A 14,472-nucleotide genomic window follows, 5' to 3' on the forward strand; every position below is an offset into this window, starting at 1 on the left:
CTGCGCATTAGGCTGCAGCTGTTAAACGCTCCTTGAGAAGGATGTGGACTCAGATTCGATTTCAGCTCCAGCTGCTGCTGCAGATTCTTCATTTCAGCTCCAGTTCTTCGTTGCTTCGGCTCCAGCCCCGCAGGGTTTCTCTCAGCTCCACAGCTTCAGTCTTCATTTCAGCTCTGGGATGTTTCAGCTCCAACCCTACAGCTTTGATTTCAGCTCCAGGTTTTTTCCCACAAGCTTTATTTCAAATACAGGCCTAAAATCTTTATTGCAGCACCAGCTTGAGGAGATTTCAGCTCGAACCCCAGCCCTACATTGATTCTTTCAGCTCCAGCCCTATAGCGTTTATTTCAGCTCCAGCCCTTTCCCACAAGCTTTATTTCACTTCCAGCCCCACAGTGATTCTTTCAGCTGCAGTCCTATAGATCTTATTTCAGCTCCAGGTCCTATAGGTTATGATCCTGCTTCACCCCCAACATATTTCTTTAAGACCCAGAACTATTGATTTTATTTCAGCTGTACACCTATAGATGTGATTGCAATTCTGGCCCTTTCCCACAAGCTTTATTTCAGCGCCAGTCCTATCAATTTAATTTCAGCTCCAGCTGCTGCTGCAGATTCTTCATTTCAGCTCCAGTTCTTCGTTGCTTCAGCTCCAGCCCCGCAGGGTTTCTCTCAGCTCCACAGCTTCAGTCTTCATTTCAGCTCTGGGATGTTTCAGCTCCGGGATGTTTCAGCTCCAACCCTACAGCTTTGATTTCAGCTCCAGGTTTTTTTTCCACAAGCTTTATTTCAAATACAGGCCTAAAATCATTATTTAGCACCAGCTCTGTGAGATTTCAGCTCAAACTCCAGCCCTATAATGATTTCTTTCAGCTCCAGCCCTACAGTGTTTATTCTAGCCCCAAGATCTTTATATCAGTACCAGCGCTATTGATTTGATTTCAGCTCTAGACTTATAGATTTTATTTCACCTCTAAGCCTATAGATTTTATTTCGACTCTAGCCCTAATGATTTTTATTTCAGTTCTAGACCTATAGATGTCATTTCAGCTCCAGCCCTTTCCCACAAGCTTTATTTCACATACAGGCCTAAAATCTTTAAATGCAACACCAGCTCTTAGCTATTTCAGCTCAAACTCCAGCCCTACATTGTTTATTCCAGCCTCAAGATCTTTATTTCAGTACCAGAACTATTGATTTGATTTCAGCTCTAGCCCTAGAGATTTTATTTCACCTCTAAGCCTAACGATTTTTATTTCAGCTCTAGACCTATCATTTCTATTTCAGCTCCAGCTGCTGCTGCAGAGTCTTCATTTCAGCTCCAGTTGTTCATTGCTTCAGCTCCAGCCCCGCAGGGTTTCTCTCAGCTCCACACCTTCAGTCTTCATTTCAGCTCTGGGATGTTTCGGCTTCAGCCCTACAGTTTTAATTTCAGCTCCAGGTTTGTTCCCACAAGCTTTATTTCAAATACAGGCCTATAATCTTTATTCAGCACCAGATCTGAGAGATTTCAGCTCGAACTCCAGCCCTACATTGTTTATTCCAGCCCCAAGATCTCTCTTTCAGTACCAGCGTCATTTATTTTATATCAGTACCAGTGCTATTGATTTGATTTCAGCTCTAGCCCTATAGATTTTATTTCACCTCTAAGCCTGTAGATTTTTATTTCAGCTCTAAGCCTATTGATGTGATTTCAGCTCCAGCCCTTTCCCACAAGCTTTATTTCACTTCCAGCCCTACAGTGATTTTTTTTATTTCAGCTCCAGCTCAAAGTGTTTATTGCAGTCCCGAGATCTTTATTTCAGTACCAGCGCTATTGATTTTATTTCAGCTCTCGGTGTAATGGATTTTATTTCAGCTCTAGACCTATAGATGTGATTTCAGCTGCAGCCCTCAGGTCAGTGTTTCACCTCCAGTCCTCCAGTGTTTAGTCCAGCCCCACTCTCAGTATTTCAGCTTCATCGCTTTCCCCAGTATGTGCATTTCAGCTCCAGCCCTGCAATCCCCTCCCGCCCCACAAGTCTGTTTTTTTATCATCAGCCTTATGTACCTTATGATGAGTTCAGCTCTGCGATATCCCAACTTCAGCTCCGGAATTCTGGTTCCAGTTTTCTCCTGCCGCCAGCTGCTCCGGGTTCTCACAGCTGCGCTGGGGGCTGTTGACAAGGCCGTCAATCAATCACTGTCATCACTCGATCACATGACTACGAGCTGTCATTGCTTCCCCAATATTGCTCTTATTGGGCCGTCCTGAACAAAGGTTCCGCCCCCTCAGCCTATCGCGTGCGTCGATTTCGGCCTGCGGGGCGCGTTGCCCCGCCCCTTTTCCCTGTCCCCGCCCCCCCGGTGTTCGGGGGCCGGGCACGGCGGCTCCGCTGCCGCTTCCCCGTGCCGAGGGGCCGCGCTCGGTGTGGGGCCGCGCTCCAGGAGCAGCGCTCGGCGCCCGCTCCGCAGCGGGTCTGCAGGCCCAGGAGCGCAGCCCCGAGCTCTGAAAACGCAGCGTTTAAACCCCGCCGCGGTGCGCTGGCGGAGCGGGGAACGCAAGCGCCCGCAGCCGCGGGCCCGCGTTGTGAAGGGAAGGCGCTTGTGAACTGGGAACGCTGCCACACGGGAACTGGCGGCGTCTCCTCCCCAGGGAAAATTGTATTACGCTTTATTATTATTATGGTATTGTTATACATTACGCTCATAATAAGAAAATAACAGTTTTATTGGTTTTAGTTGTACTAGTAAAGCCCCGCCTCCCCATTCGCAGCTCCATCGGCCCGGCCCCCTCAGCGCTGCCCGGCCCCACCCGCCCCCAGATCCCGCTGCGGCTTCGGGACCGGCCCCCCATACCCGGGCAGCGGCCCGTGCCCCTCACCGCCCCTACGGGCCCCGCTGCCCGACCCAAGCGGCGAGCAGCCGGGGGGACGGGGCCTCGCTCCCCCACCCCGGGACACGGCTCCCCCGCCCGCCTCTTGCCGCGCCGCTCCTGCCCCAGCCACCGCCCCCCGAGGCAAACCGCAGGCCCGCCCTCGCCAACAGAGGTCCCGCCGGCCAGCGCTGCCCGCTGCCGCGGCCTCGGCCCAGCCCAGCCGCACCGACCCCTACCCCCGCTCACCCGCCGCGGCCACCTGGCGCTGACAGCTGCCCGCACACGCCTTTTAAAGGCTCTGGCCCCGCCCCCCGCCCAGCCAGCCAATCCCAGCCCCACGCCCTTTTCCGCTCCACCCAATCGCGGCCCGCCCTTTCAATCCGCCCCCGCCCGGCTCCGCTGCCTCCCGAGGCCCCGGTGGAAACGGTGGAAACGGACCTGGGGGTGCCGGTCGGCAGCGCCGGAACATGAGCCGGCAGTGTGCCCAGGTGGCCGAACAGGCCCACAGCATCCTGGCTTGTACCAGCAATAGCGTGGCCAGCAGGACCAGGGCAGTGACCATCCCCCTGTGCTTGGCATTGCTGAGGCCACACCTCGAATCCTGGGTCCAGTTTTGTGTCCCTAACTATGGGAACGACATTGGGGCGCTGGGGAGTGTCCAGAGAAGGGCGACAAAGCTGGTGAGGGGTCTAGAGAACAAGTCTGATGAGGAGCGGCTGAGTGAACTGGGGCTGTTCAGCCTGGAGAGATGGAGGCTCAGGGGAGACCTTCTTGCTCTCTACAGCTACCTGAAAGGAGGTTGTAGTTGGTCTATTTTCCCAGGTAACAAGCGACAGGATGAGAGGAAACGGTCTCAAGTTGCGCTAGAGAAGGTTCAGATTGGACATTAGGAAAATATGCAATCTAACTATGTTCAAAGCAAACAGTAGGGTAAAAAACCAAAAAAACCAAAAGCACTTGATAGTTTTAATGACGCTAAGATAATATTCAAAGGACAAGCACACACAATTTTTGAAGTCTTACTTAAAGCAATCAAGCACAATCCTTTAATCAACATCGCTATTCCCAAGATCAACATCCTCTCTCACTTTCATGTCAACCGTCTCCAAAATTCCCTGGTCATCCCAGCAACCAACTGCACAGTCCAGACAACACTGTCATTTTTAGGCCCAGTTCCATGGTTTTCAGGACTTTCCCGGGCCAGTGCTGTAGCTACTGGGACCAGCTGCGCTGATGGAGCAACAAGCCACAGCTGCACACCCTGCACAGCTGAGCCCCCTCCGGGTGGGTGGCCAGGGCTGCTCCTGGGCCTTTTAAACCCCTCCGGGGGCTGCTGGGAGTTTCTGGTGCCTATTAAGAGTGAGTGGTACCCGGCTCCTGCTAACTGGGAGCTCACTTGGGTCTCCTGGGTGCCTCCTGAGAGGTTGCTGCTGTTTGCTGGGAGCTGCTGGGAGCCCACTGCTGCTTGTGGTGGGTTGCACTCCGGGTGGGTGTTGGTTTCTGGGCGAAGCCCCCCTATTTATCTCCGAGTAAGGGCTGCCCTTGGGGGTTGCTCGGGGTTCTGGAGCAGCAGAGCCAGTGGTGGCTGTTTCTGTGGGTGGGTGGTGCTGGGCGGGGTGGGTGATGCGGGGCAGGTGATGCAGGGATGCTGACCTGAAGTTTATCCTTTTTCTCTGCTATTACAAGCTGAGTGAGGCCCTTGTGCAGCCTGGTCCCTCCTCCAGAGCAGTTCCTGCAGTGGTTTTATGCCACACCATGGGTGGTTGTGTGTGCCCCTTCTCAGTGGTGAGGGGTCTGGGGTGCCCTTTTTGTGGGGACTGAGGCATCCTGGGGTTTTGGAGGGGCTGCAGTCCAGCTCCCCTAGTGAGGGCTGGGAGGTGTGTGTTTGCTTTTGCAGGTGCCTGAAGAAGCTGCTGAAAAGGAGGGAGCCCTGGGGTGAGTGTTCACTTTGTTTCTGTGTTTGCAGTGGGTGGGGGCTGCAGAGCAGGGCTCCCCTAGTAAGGGCTGGGATTTGGTTTGCGTTTAACGCTTTTCGTTGTTTTTTTCAGGTGGCCGGATGCAGGCGCTGAAGAGGCTGGAGCCCCTGGGGTGAGTTCTCTGGTTGTCCCCGGGGGGTTGGTTCCAATGTTGGGGCCCCCCAAGGGCTGGTTGTGTTTTGTTGTGTTTAACTATGTTTTTTTGTAGGTTCCTAGAGGCAGGAGCTGAAGAGGCTGGTACCCTTGTGGTGAGTGTTGTTGTTTTTTTTTTTTTTCTTTTTGCCTATTTTTTGGTGGTGGGCTTGGGATATTTTTTGTTGTGTCTAATTTTATTTTTCTTTCTTATTTTTCAGGTCCCTTGAGGAACCAGCAAGAAGAGGAGGAACTGCAGGCTGGTAGCGAGCATGTAGTGATTTTGTTTGGTTGGGGGCTAGAGAATGGGAGAAAAACCTATCTCTGGAGATAAAGATAGTTTTGGGGGGATGGGGGTGGGTTTTGTGCACCTCAAACTGTGGCTGTGGGGGGGGGGGCCTCCTCTGGGAGGCCCCTCGGTGGGGGTAAGAACAAAGTGGGGCTCTTTTTGCCGGGACCCCCCAGTCCCAGGCAGGGAGGCGCGAGGCAGCATTAGAAGAACTGCTGCCCCTCTTTACCTCAGGTGTGTCCAAGATCTGCTGGACCTGCTGGAAATTGGTCCATGTGCCACAGGGACTTGGAGATGGTACCTCGGGAAGCGCATCCTTATGGACAAAAGCTGCAGGGAGGGAAAGGGGGGTGTGGGGGTGAGGTTCAATGAAATTTAGGTTGCTTTGTGGTGACATTTTTACCTTTTCTTCCCCTTTTTTGTCATTTATCTTGGCTCATAGCTCTGCTGTGTCTGGGAGGTGGCTCCAGCTCCTGAGTGCTTGGCTTTGTCCTCGCTGATGGACTCTTCTCCAGGACTTGGCTATTCCTGAGCTGCTGATAAGGTAAGTCAGAGAATCACTTGGTTGGAGAAGACCTTTTAGATCATAAAAATCCAACTGTTGACTTAACACTGCATCGGTATCAGTGCTGATGGCAGTATTTTGCATGGGCACAGACATGATGAGCCTGCATTTAGTTCATGCTCCATTACATCTAAAACAAATAAAAGGAACTTTTTCTAATCCGGGTAAATCCATCTTTATGCTTCCTATACTGTGCATGTTTACACTCATGCTCCTTAAATAAAAAGGATAACTTGTCTCATTCAACTAAACAGAAGGTCAAGAATATTTTGAGCCTAATTAACTGCCCCCCAAAGGTCAGTATTTGTATTATCTCTGAACTGTCTTGATTTTTAGTAACTGTTTGGAACATGAAGGCTGCTTGTTCAAGAGAATAATACATACAAAAGATAGGTGACAGCTGGAAGCCATTTTCTCACATAAAAGCAACAAAACTCTTACAACCACGTAAGTTGCCAAAGAACTCAATGTTGGCTATTCTATGGTCCTTCAGGGTTTCAAGCAAATTGGAAAGGTGAAAAAGCTTGATAAAGCAGGTGCCTCATGAGCTGACTGAAAATCAAAAAGATCATCATCCTAAAGTGTCATCTTCTCTTATTTTATGCAAAAACAATGAACCGTTTCTTGATTGGATTGTGATATGTGATGAAAAGTGGATTTTATATGACAACTAGTGATGACCAGCTTGGTGGATGGACCGAGAAGAACCTCCAAGGCCCTTCCCAAAGCCAAAGTTGCACCCAAAAAAGGTCACAGTTTGCTCTGCTGCTGGTCTGATCCACTCCAGCTTTTTGAATTCCAGTGAAACCATTCCATCTGAGAAGTCTGCTCAGCAAATGGATGAGATGCACGAGAAACTGCAACGCCTGCAGCTGGCATCGGTCAATAGAAAGGGCCCGATTCTTCTCCACAACGCCCGACCGCACTTCACACAACCAACACTTCAAAAGTGGAATGAATTGAGCTATGAAGTTTTGCATCATCTACCACATTCACCTGACCTCTTGCCAACTGACTACCTCTTCTTCAAGCATCTCAAACTTTTTGCAGGGAATATGCTTCTATAACCAGCAGGATGCAGAAAATTATTTCCAAGAGTTTGTTTGAATCCTGAAGCATGGGTTTTTTGTCCCACAGGAATGAACAAACTTGTTTCTTGTTGGCAAAAATGTGTTGATTGTAATGGCTCCTATTTTGATGAATAAGCGTGTGTTTCAGCCTAGTTATGGTTTAAAATTTATGGTTCAAAACTTGCACTTACTTTTGCATCAACCTAGTAGTGGTTGCGTGTTGTGTGGGGGTGTTTTTGTGTTTTTTTTTGATTTGTTTCCCCCCCACCCCCCCAGCAGCCTGTCTTAGCCTGTGTGTAAAGCACATGTAACTCTGTTAACCTCTTACCTAGCCTTTAGGTCACTCTGCTCTAGCCACTTGTAAATTGAAAAAGACCTTTAAAAATCATCGAGTATCCTTGAGCAGAGCGCAAGAGGCTGTGGCCCTCTGCTGGTACCACTTGCACTTAACTGACATCTCACAGCGAGAACTGCCAGGTACCAGGAACTGTTTGCATTGTGTGACAGTGTTCTTGTGGTGCCTGGAAAGAGCTGCTCCTCTTCAGGTGCTTTTTTTGGGCTCCCTCTCTCTATGCGAGCCAAGTTCTGCAGCCAAGAGACTTACAAAGTCCATCCCCAATAGGGCTTTTTACAGACCGAACACAAAACTAGCCCTCTCTGGCTGCTGGCTGTGCAAGTCCTGTGCTGCTCAGGATGCAGGTGACAGCAGCCCTCTCAAGATACAACACGAGCCCTTGCTTGTGGCTGTACACCTTACACTAAACAGAGCCCTGTCTTTGGGGAACGTGGGGAAGCTAAGGAGGATAATGGAGCACTCCATGGGAGGTCAAGTGTATTTATTATTAATTACCAGCAGTACTGAGACTTAACACCATGTGAGGTGTCATCTCACCTTACTTTACCTCCCCTCTTCTGTGCTGCCCAGGGCTGTTTGAATTCCAGCATCAATAACCTCTAAGGGAACTTCTCCCTTTTGCAGCACAAACACCGGTGCTATGCTGTGGATGATAAGCACTAAGTCCATGTGCAGGAAACAAATCGGAACTCAGAGAAACTTCCCAAGGGAAAATAACATTTGTGCCAAGCTGGGCAAAGTGCTCACCTCCCTTGGGGGCTAAGTTAATTAATGCTGCAAAGAGCTTAACCACCAAATGGAGTGGAATAGAATGGAGTGATGCCCGAGGGCTCTCCTGAGGATGGATTTTTACTTACTCACCCTCAGACTGGTACTACATGGTCTGATGGATGCACTTGGTGTTGCAGGCCAGGCAATCCTGGCAGGCGAGGGTCACCTGTGAGTCATCCAGCAGCTGGTTGCAGCCTGCAAGAGAGGGAAGGGACATCAGAATGCACATCAGCACAGGTGTGAAGTGCCAAGGCAAGAGAAATGACCAAGACCGAGTCCCACGCATGCAGCTCCAGCCTAGTTTTCCCCATTTTTTACATGTACAAGTGAGACTCCCAGCAGCACAGACACAATTACTGCTCAGAATTGCTGAGCTCCGTGAGCTCACCAGTGCAGCAGGACCACCAACCAAACTGCCCGTTCATTGCCTGGGGGCTCAGACACCTTTGCCTCAGGCACCTCCCAGGGCTTGGAAACTCAGAAGTGCTTTAGCAGCAGCAATCTCCTCTTAAAACCCCAAACCCCGGTCTACTCTTAAAAAAAAAAATAAAAAGCCTGCTCTCCACAAGAGCTGCTGCCTTGGCCCCGTGGTACAATCCCACCACCTCTTTCACTGCGACCATCCCTGGGAGCGGGACCTAACACGTCTTCACCTCCAGCCCGAGCACCAACACGCTCCCTGGGGTGCTCAGAGGCACCTGCGGGAGCAAAACGAGCTATGGCAGGCTGCGGGACAACATTTATCATAGAATCATTGAATCGTTTTGGTTGGAAGAGACCCTGGAGATCATCGAGTCAAACCACAGCCTAACTCTGGCACTAAACCATGTCCCTAAGAACCTCATCTACCTGTCTTTTAAACACCATTATGTTATATCCATTATATTATATGCATTACATTATATCATATCCATTATATTATAGCCATTATATACTATATGCATTTATGTGCTCTGTCTCAGGGGGAAAGGGGAAATAAAAGAGATTTGTCCCACTTTCTAGGCCAAAACTAAAGCCAAGAGGAACAAAAGCACTAAACCGACACAGCGTTGGATTGACCCTTCCTGCTGCAAACATCCTATAAACATGTGCAAACATGGAGCCGGCTGCTCAGAGACAACAATGACCACGTTCATGCCCACGACAACCTCCCCGAGGCAGCCGGGACGAGCCGAGTTCCCATCTCGGGCGCCACTGGCACGGTCCCTGCACTGGACAGGGCTTCTGAGCAAGGACTCACCACTAGAAACCAGAGCTGCTCTGCTCACAAGTCCGCCCAGCAGCTCTGGACATTAAGAGATGCTGCAAACACCGGCAGAGGCACAAAAAAGCAACAGAAACCAACTCAGAACTTTGCCTGATCCAATTTGTCCACTTTATCCAGGAGATCACTTAATGGCACTAGAAGATATTTAACAACAGCAGCACTGGCCCCACCGCAAACCAACTTCTCTAAGCTTGCTGCACCAAAAACCGCACCAAGAGCCACCCTGGGAGGATGCCCGCATCGTCCTTCTCTAACAACCAGATTACGGACAGCCAGAGCTACATGAGCGGCACACAGGGGCCAGCAATCCCGAGCTGCCCGAGCCCAAACTCGCCTCCCGGAGCAAGCAAAGGACAGAGAAGGCTCAACCGTCCCCTCCGCAGGGGTTCCAGCAGCACCAGCCGAACCCCGAATGCTCACCTTGTCTGTCTGGAGCGGAGGCGATGGCCGGTTTCTTCCCACTGTTTCTCCGGAGGGGCTGTGAGCCACGGTGCGAGCCAGGAGGGGGCTGGTCATCTGCGGGATCGGAGAAACATTTTGGCTGGAAAAGTCCCTCAAGATCATCGAGTCCAACCATTAACCCAACCCTGGCACTAAACCATGTCCCCAGGAACCTCATCTACACATCTTTTAAACACCTCCAGGGATGGTGACTCCACGACTTCCCTGGGCAGCCCGTTCCTATGCCCAGCAACCCTTTCTGGCATAAAAAACCTCCCCAATATCCAATCTAAACCTGCCAGTGCAACTTGAGGATGTTTCCTCTTGTCCTATCGCTTGTTACTTGAGAGGAGAGACTGGCCCTCACCTTATTACAATCTCCTTTCAGGTAGTTGTAGAGAGCAAGAAGGTTTCAGAGAGGGTCAGCGACCAGGTATGGGGGTCCGTGGGTCCCCCCCACAGGGATCCCTCACACGGGCAGGGTGGCTGGGACGGAGAAATGGCCTCTCTCCTTTGAGCAGGCTGTCACCACTGCTCTTTCCACCTCAACGCCACCAGTGGTCACTAAAAGACCCCCTCAGACTCAGGGTAGGAGCGCCCCAGCTCCCAGAGCCTCTCCGAAAGCTCCCGCCGGCACCGGACACGGCTGCAGCTCCGGCTGGGCACGGCGGGGCTGCTCCTCCCGCGGCCGTGCCAGGCGATGGCTTTTGGCCTCAGACCACAGCCACCCCCTCCCACGGACCCTCCGGCAGACACTCACCAGGCCTCACGTCCTTTTTCCTCTTCTTGGGCCTGGCAGAAGCCGCCCCCCAGCCCGTGCCGTGGATTCGGGGCTGGGACTGACTGCAGGACCACGATCCCTTTCAGGCCTGGGAAAAACAAGACTCCGTCCCAAAAAGCACCTCAACAACGTGCGGCAGGGCTGTGGAGGTGTATGTGTGGGGGGAGTCTCACATCCCTGCCCCCACTCCGGTGTTTACCCCCTTCCCTGACCTCCCAAACATCCTCACAGAAACCCAAAGCCCTTCCAGCCCTACAGACACACTTCTTGGGGGGAACAGTGAGGCAAGCGGGGATTTTAATTCACTCTCATCACCCGGGGCACTCTCCTTGGGACAGATTTTCATCTTTGGTTACTTAGAGTGGGATTATGCAACCGTCAGGGTACGAAACCCCCGAGCGAACTGAACCCCAGAGGCTGCTGCTTGCAGGGGGGGCTCACAATGAGCTGGGCTTCCCCCAGCACTGCTTGGGTCCACAGGGAGGAGAACACTCGTCTCCCGGGACAGAAGAGGAACCCGACTCGCCCTGAGCACCCATCGCAGCGAAGCCTGGCAGGATTTGTGTCCCCAGCTCCCCGGGGAGCCCCCACTTTGCTCCCCGATGCCAGGGGAGAGCTGCAGCCCAGGAGGGATCAACCCCTTCCCCGCAAAGCTCTGTGCTGGCAGAGGGAGGGGCAGGAAATTAAGCCCCTGCTAATGAAGCACTGATAACGAGCAGATGTGAGGGCAGCTCAAGCAAATCCAGGGCACAAGCATGAGGCAGGGGAACAAGTGGCATCAGCCCGATACGGCCCCTCAACACCCACCGAAACCCTCCACGCGTTCCCCCAACACCTACCGCCGGAGGCAGGGAAGTCAGCGAACTCCTGCGCCGGGCTCTGATGGCTGCTGAAGGTGCAGATGCAGGCAAAGGAGTGACACTGAGCGACACGTTGCGAGACAATGACAAAGGTAGAGAAAACCCCAGGCGGACGGGACAGAAATGGGGCGGTTCCCCTCCAAAAGCTCCCAAGGGAGGTTCGTGCCCTGGGCCTGGGCTGAGGAGCAAGAGAGTGACCCCAGTGAGACCCCGCGGCGCTCGGAGGAGCCGCCGGCTCCGAAATGTCAAGTATTTCTCCCATGCCGACTGCACGTTCCCCTTCCCCTGCCCGGGCTGGCTCCAGGCACACGGGGTGGCTGTGGGGGCTGTCCAGCTCCCCTCAGCCCCCCGCTCACCGCTGCTCCCCAACACCGCCAAACCCCCGTCCTGGGGCAGCACTGGGCACTGCACACACAGCCCAGACTCCAGGCTGGCCCCCGCGCCCAGCGAGGGCGACAGGAGAGAGACGGAGACAGCGGGCACAAGGGAACGGGATGTTTATTGTCACCGGTGGAATAACCAGGCTGCTTTGGTATCTGCAAATCTTCTTCGTATCTCTGCAGCTGAGACCAAAATCCTGCGTTGGGTTCTGCTACCGGCCTGGCAGTCTTCACAGTCTGGAAAAAAGGAGAGACATTGTAGAAGCAGGGGAAGGGATCACACAAACAGCTTTCTTCCTCTTACTTAGAGTAGATTTTGCTATGGAATAATAAAATAGGTATTTTGGTGAGCTGACCTCACCCTGTGCATGCTAAGTCCTCCTGGCACGTGGTCCGTGTTCCAGAATGGATTCGTGGGCAAGACATAAAAAGGAGCTGTTGAATTTGCTGGAAATGTGAATGCCTCTCACCAAGCGTGGTGACACCGCTTGTCTTTAAGACAGAGTCACGTATCTGCATGCCTATGTCTAGTGCTTAGCAAAAGAGTTATCTAAATTAGAGACTTTACAGATATACCTACCAAATGCGTAGGTATATCTACTAAAAGACTGTAAAGCACGAGTCACATGTATTGGACAGGCTTCCAAAGAAAGCTGAGATGCTATTACTTGCAGCTAGTTAGTCCCAAGCTATTTTGCAGGCCTAACAGATGCTGTTTCTTTACTGTGTTGAGCTGTCACACTGGTGATAAGAGCAAATCCTGCAAAACAACATGTGCACATACTCGCTTCCTTTTCACTCATTTGCTTTATGTCTCTGCCTTTACCTTCACTTATCATGACCAAGCAAACAATAGGGCAGATGTTCACAAAACCAACCAATTATGCATATTTGCTACCAGTGCTTAAAGCCTATTTGCATTTGTAATAGTATTTGTCCCAGAAACCTCACATTGAAAGCTTATTTGTCCAAGTTGGGAGTAAAAATCTTACAGTGGAATTCTTAATTCAAATGTTGAAAATCTACATAACTGCTAATAAGCAGGCCAGAGCACCAAAATAATTCTTTGAGAAATCACCATTACTCATTACAAGCATTACATTTCTCGCCCAAAAGATATCTAAATATACGTCTGGGTATAGGTACAATACCTCAAAGGCATCCTTGAGCGGGAGCTTTCGGTGTTTCATCAGGTAAGCCGTGCAAACGGCAGCTGATCGGCTGCGGCCATTTTTGCAGTAAACTAAGCACTTCCCACCGCTCTGCACAGCCTCTTCTATCGCGTCACTGCACCGCTCAAAATACCGATACAGGTCTTCAGCCGGATCATCGAAGACGGGAACGCGTATGCCGCGGACATGCTGGAGGCCGGGGAACGGCTGCTGCCTGGTGACGTTGACGCAGAAGGTGACCCCCGCTCGTGTGAGCAGCTGCTCGTCGCAGGCTGCCCGCGCGTTGCTGATGAGGAGCGAGGCGGTGACCTCGTAGAGCTGGAGCATCGGCAGCCGAGGCCGCGGCGTCTCCAGCACCGCTGTGGAGCTCCCGGCTGGGCTCCTCCGCACGGCATCCAGCCGCGGCACAGCCCCGCTGCGCCGGGGGGGCCCAGGGGATCGGGGTGCGGGTCCCTTCCCCCAGCAACGTGCAGCGGCTGTGCTGGGCTATATTTATCCCCTCTGCACAGCGTCGGGCGTAAAGGCTTCAGGCAGGTCCTAGTGCCTGCTGCATCTCGAGAGTCACAGTAAAACAGCCAAAAGGGATTTCAGAGCCCAGGGAGTATCTGTAAAATGATCGGATTTGTACAGCCCCTGTTTCTATAGCAGCTTCTTACAAGAAGCTAAAACTTAAAGGGAAGGCTGCTGCTGGGGTCAGCAATGATGCAACATCGATCTGCTCACTTCCAGCTCACCTCCAGGTCATCCGGTTGCCCCCCACCTACAACAAAAGTGTCTTTTGAGGACAGAGAAAATTATTTACTAGATAAGATAGCGCTAATCTCGCTGGACTTGAGTAAAATTGCTGGTGTGGTGCCAGGGCGTGTGCAGACATGCGTTGGAGCTGTGAAAGTCGGGAGGGGACGGGGCCAAGGGCCCGGACAGGGGAACGCCCCATCAGCCGGTGCCAGGCAGCTGCTGCGGCGCTGGACGCCGGTTCCAGCCGCTTCCCGGCGGCCGAAGGTGTGGTGGAGCTCCTGGAACACTTTCCTTACGACCGATATTTGCTGCTGGCACGAGGATGAACCAGGACTATCACAGCAGCAGCGCGTGGACTAACAGGTTTGGTGTGAAACGCAGTACCAGCCAACAAGGAATCAGCCCTGAGGAACAAGGATGAGCTTTTGTTCCCTCCTGGAGGGAGGGGAAGCCAACCTGCAGCACCATCAGCTGTCACTCACGTCAGTAGCAGCCTGCCAGAAGGGTGCTGGCCCTGGGGCCAAGGGAGATGCTCCCTTGCATCAGTGCAAAAGCACAGCGTCCCCTCTGTCATTTGTCCCACGCCTCACCTGCCTGTGGGCTTGTTCTTTTGCTCCGTCGCTGCCTTCACCCAGGGCTCAGGGCACCTGGCTAGAGAAAGGCTCTGCTGGCCGAGGATGCACGGTTCAGGCTGGGAAGGAGAAATCTCAGCAGGAGAGCATTGTCCTGATGCAGCGTGGGGAGGGCCCTTGGGTTCTCCCACAGCCACGATTTCCAGGATTTTCGGGCCCTCTCTAGCACTGGTGCTCGTCCAGTTC

The 14,472-nt window shown here is 52.4% G+C and overlaps 1 protein-coding gene across 1 annotated transcript; it reads right to left on the reverse strand.

Moving 5' to 3' along the window:
• Positions 1-3,817: 3,817 nt before the first annotated feature.
• On the reverse strand, positions 3,818-13,424 carry DUSP28 (dual specificity phosphatase 28). Its single transcript, XM_065640517.1, has 7 exons — positions 12,896-13,424; positions 11,344-11,981; positions 10,484-10,592; positions 9,703-9,798; positions 8,106-8,210; positions 5,658-5,787; positions 3,818-5,584 (listed from the first exon to the last, which is right to left on the reverse strand). The coding sequence occupies exons 1-2, from the start codon at positions 13,241-13,243 to the stop codon at positions 11,610-11,612; spliced, it is 720 nt and encodes a 239-aa protein (XP_065496589.1). The 5' UTR covers positions 13,244-13,424; the 3' UTR covers positions 3,818-5,584; positions 5,658-5,787; positions 8,106-8,210; positions 9,703-9,798; positions 10,484-10,592; positions 11,344-11,609.
• Between the last annotated feature and the right edge of the window lie 1,048 nt (positions 13,425-14,472).

Source organism: Caloenas nicobarica, chromosome 8, assembly GCF_036013445.1.
Source record: "Caloenas nicobarica isolate bCalNic1 chromosome 8, bCalNic1.hap1, whole genome shotgun sequence".
In the NCBI taxonomy this organism is placed as follows: Eukaryota; Metazoa; Chordata; class Aves; order Columbiformes; family Columbidae; genus Caloenas; species Caloenas nicobarica.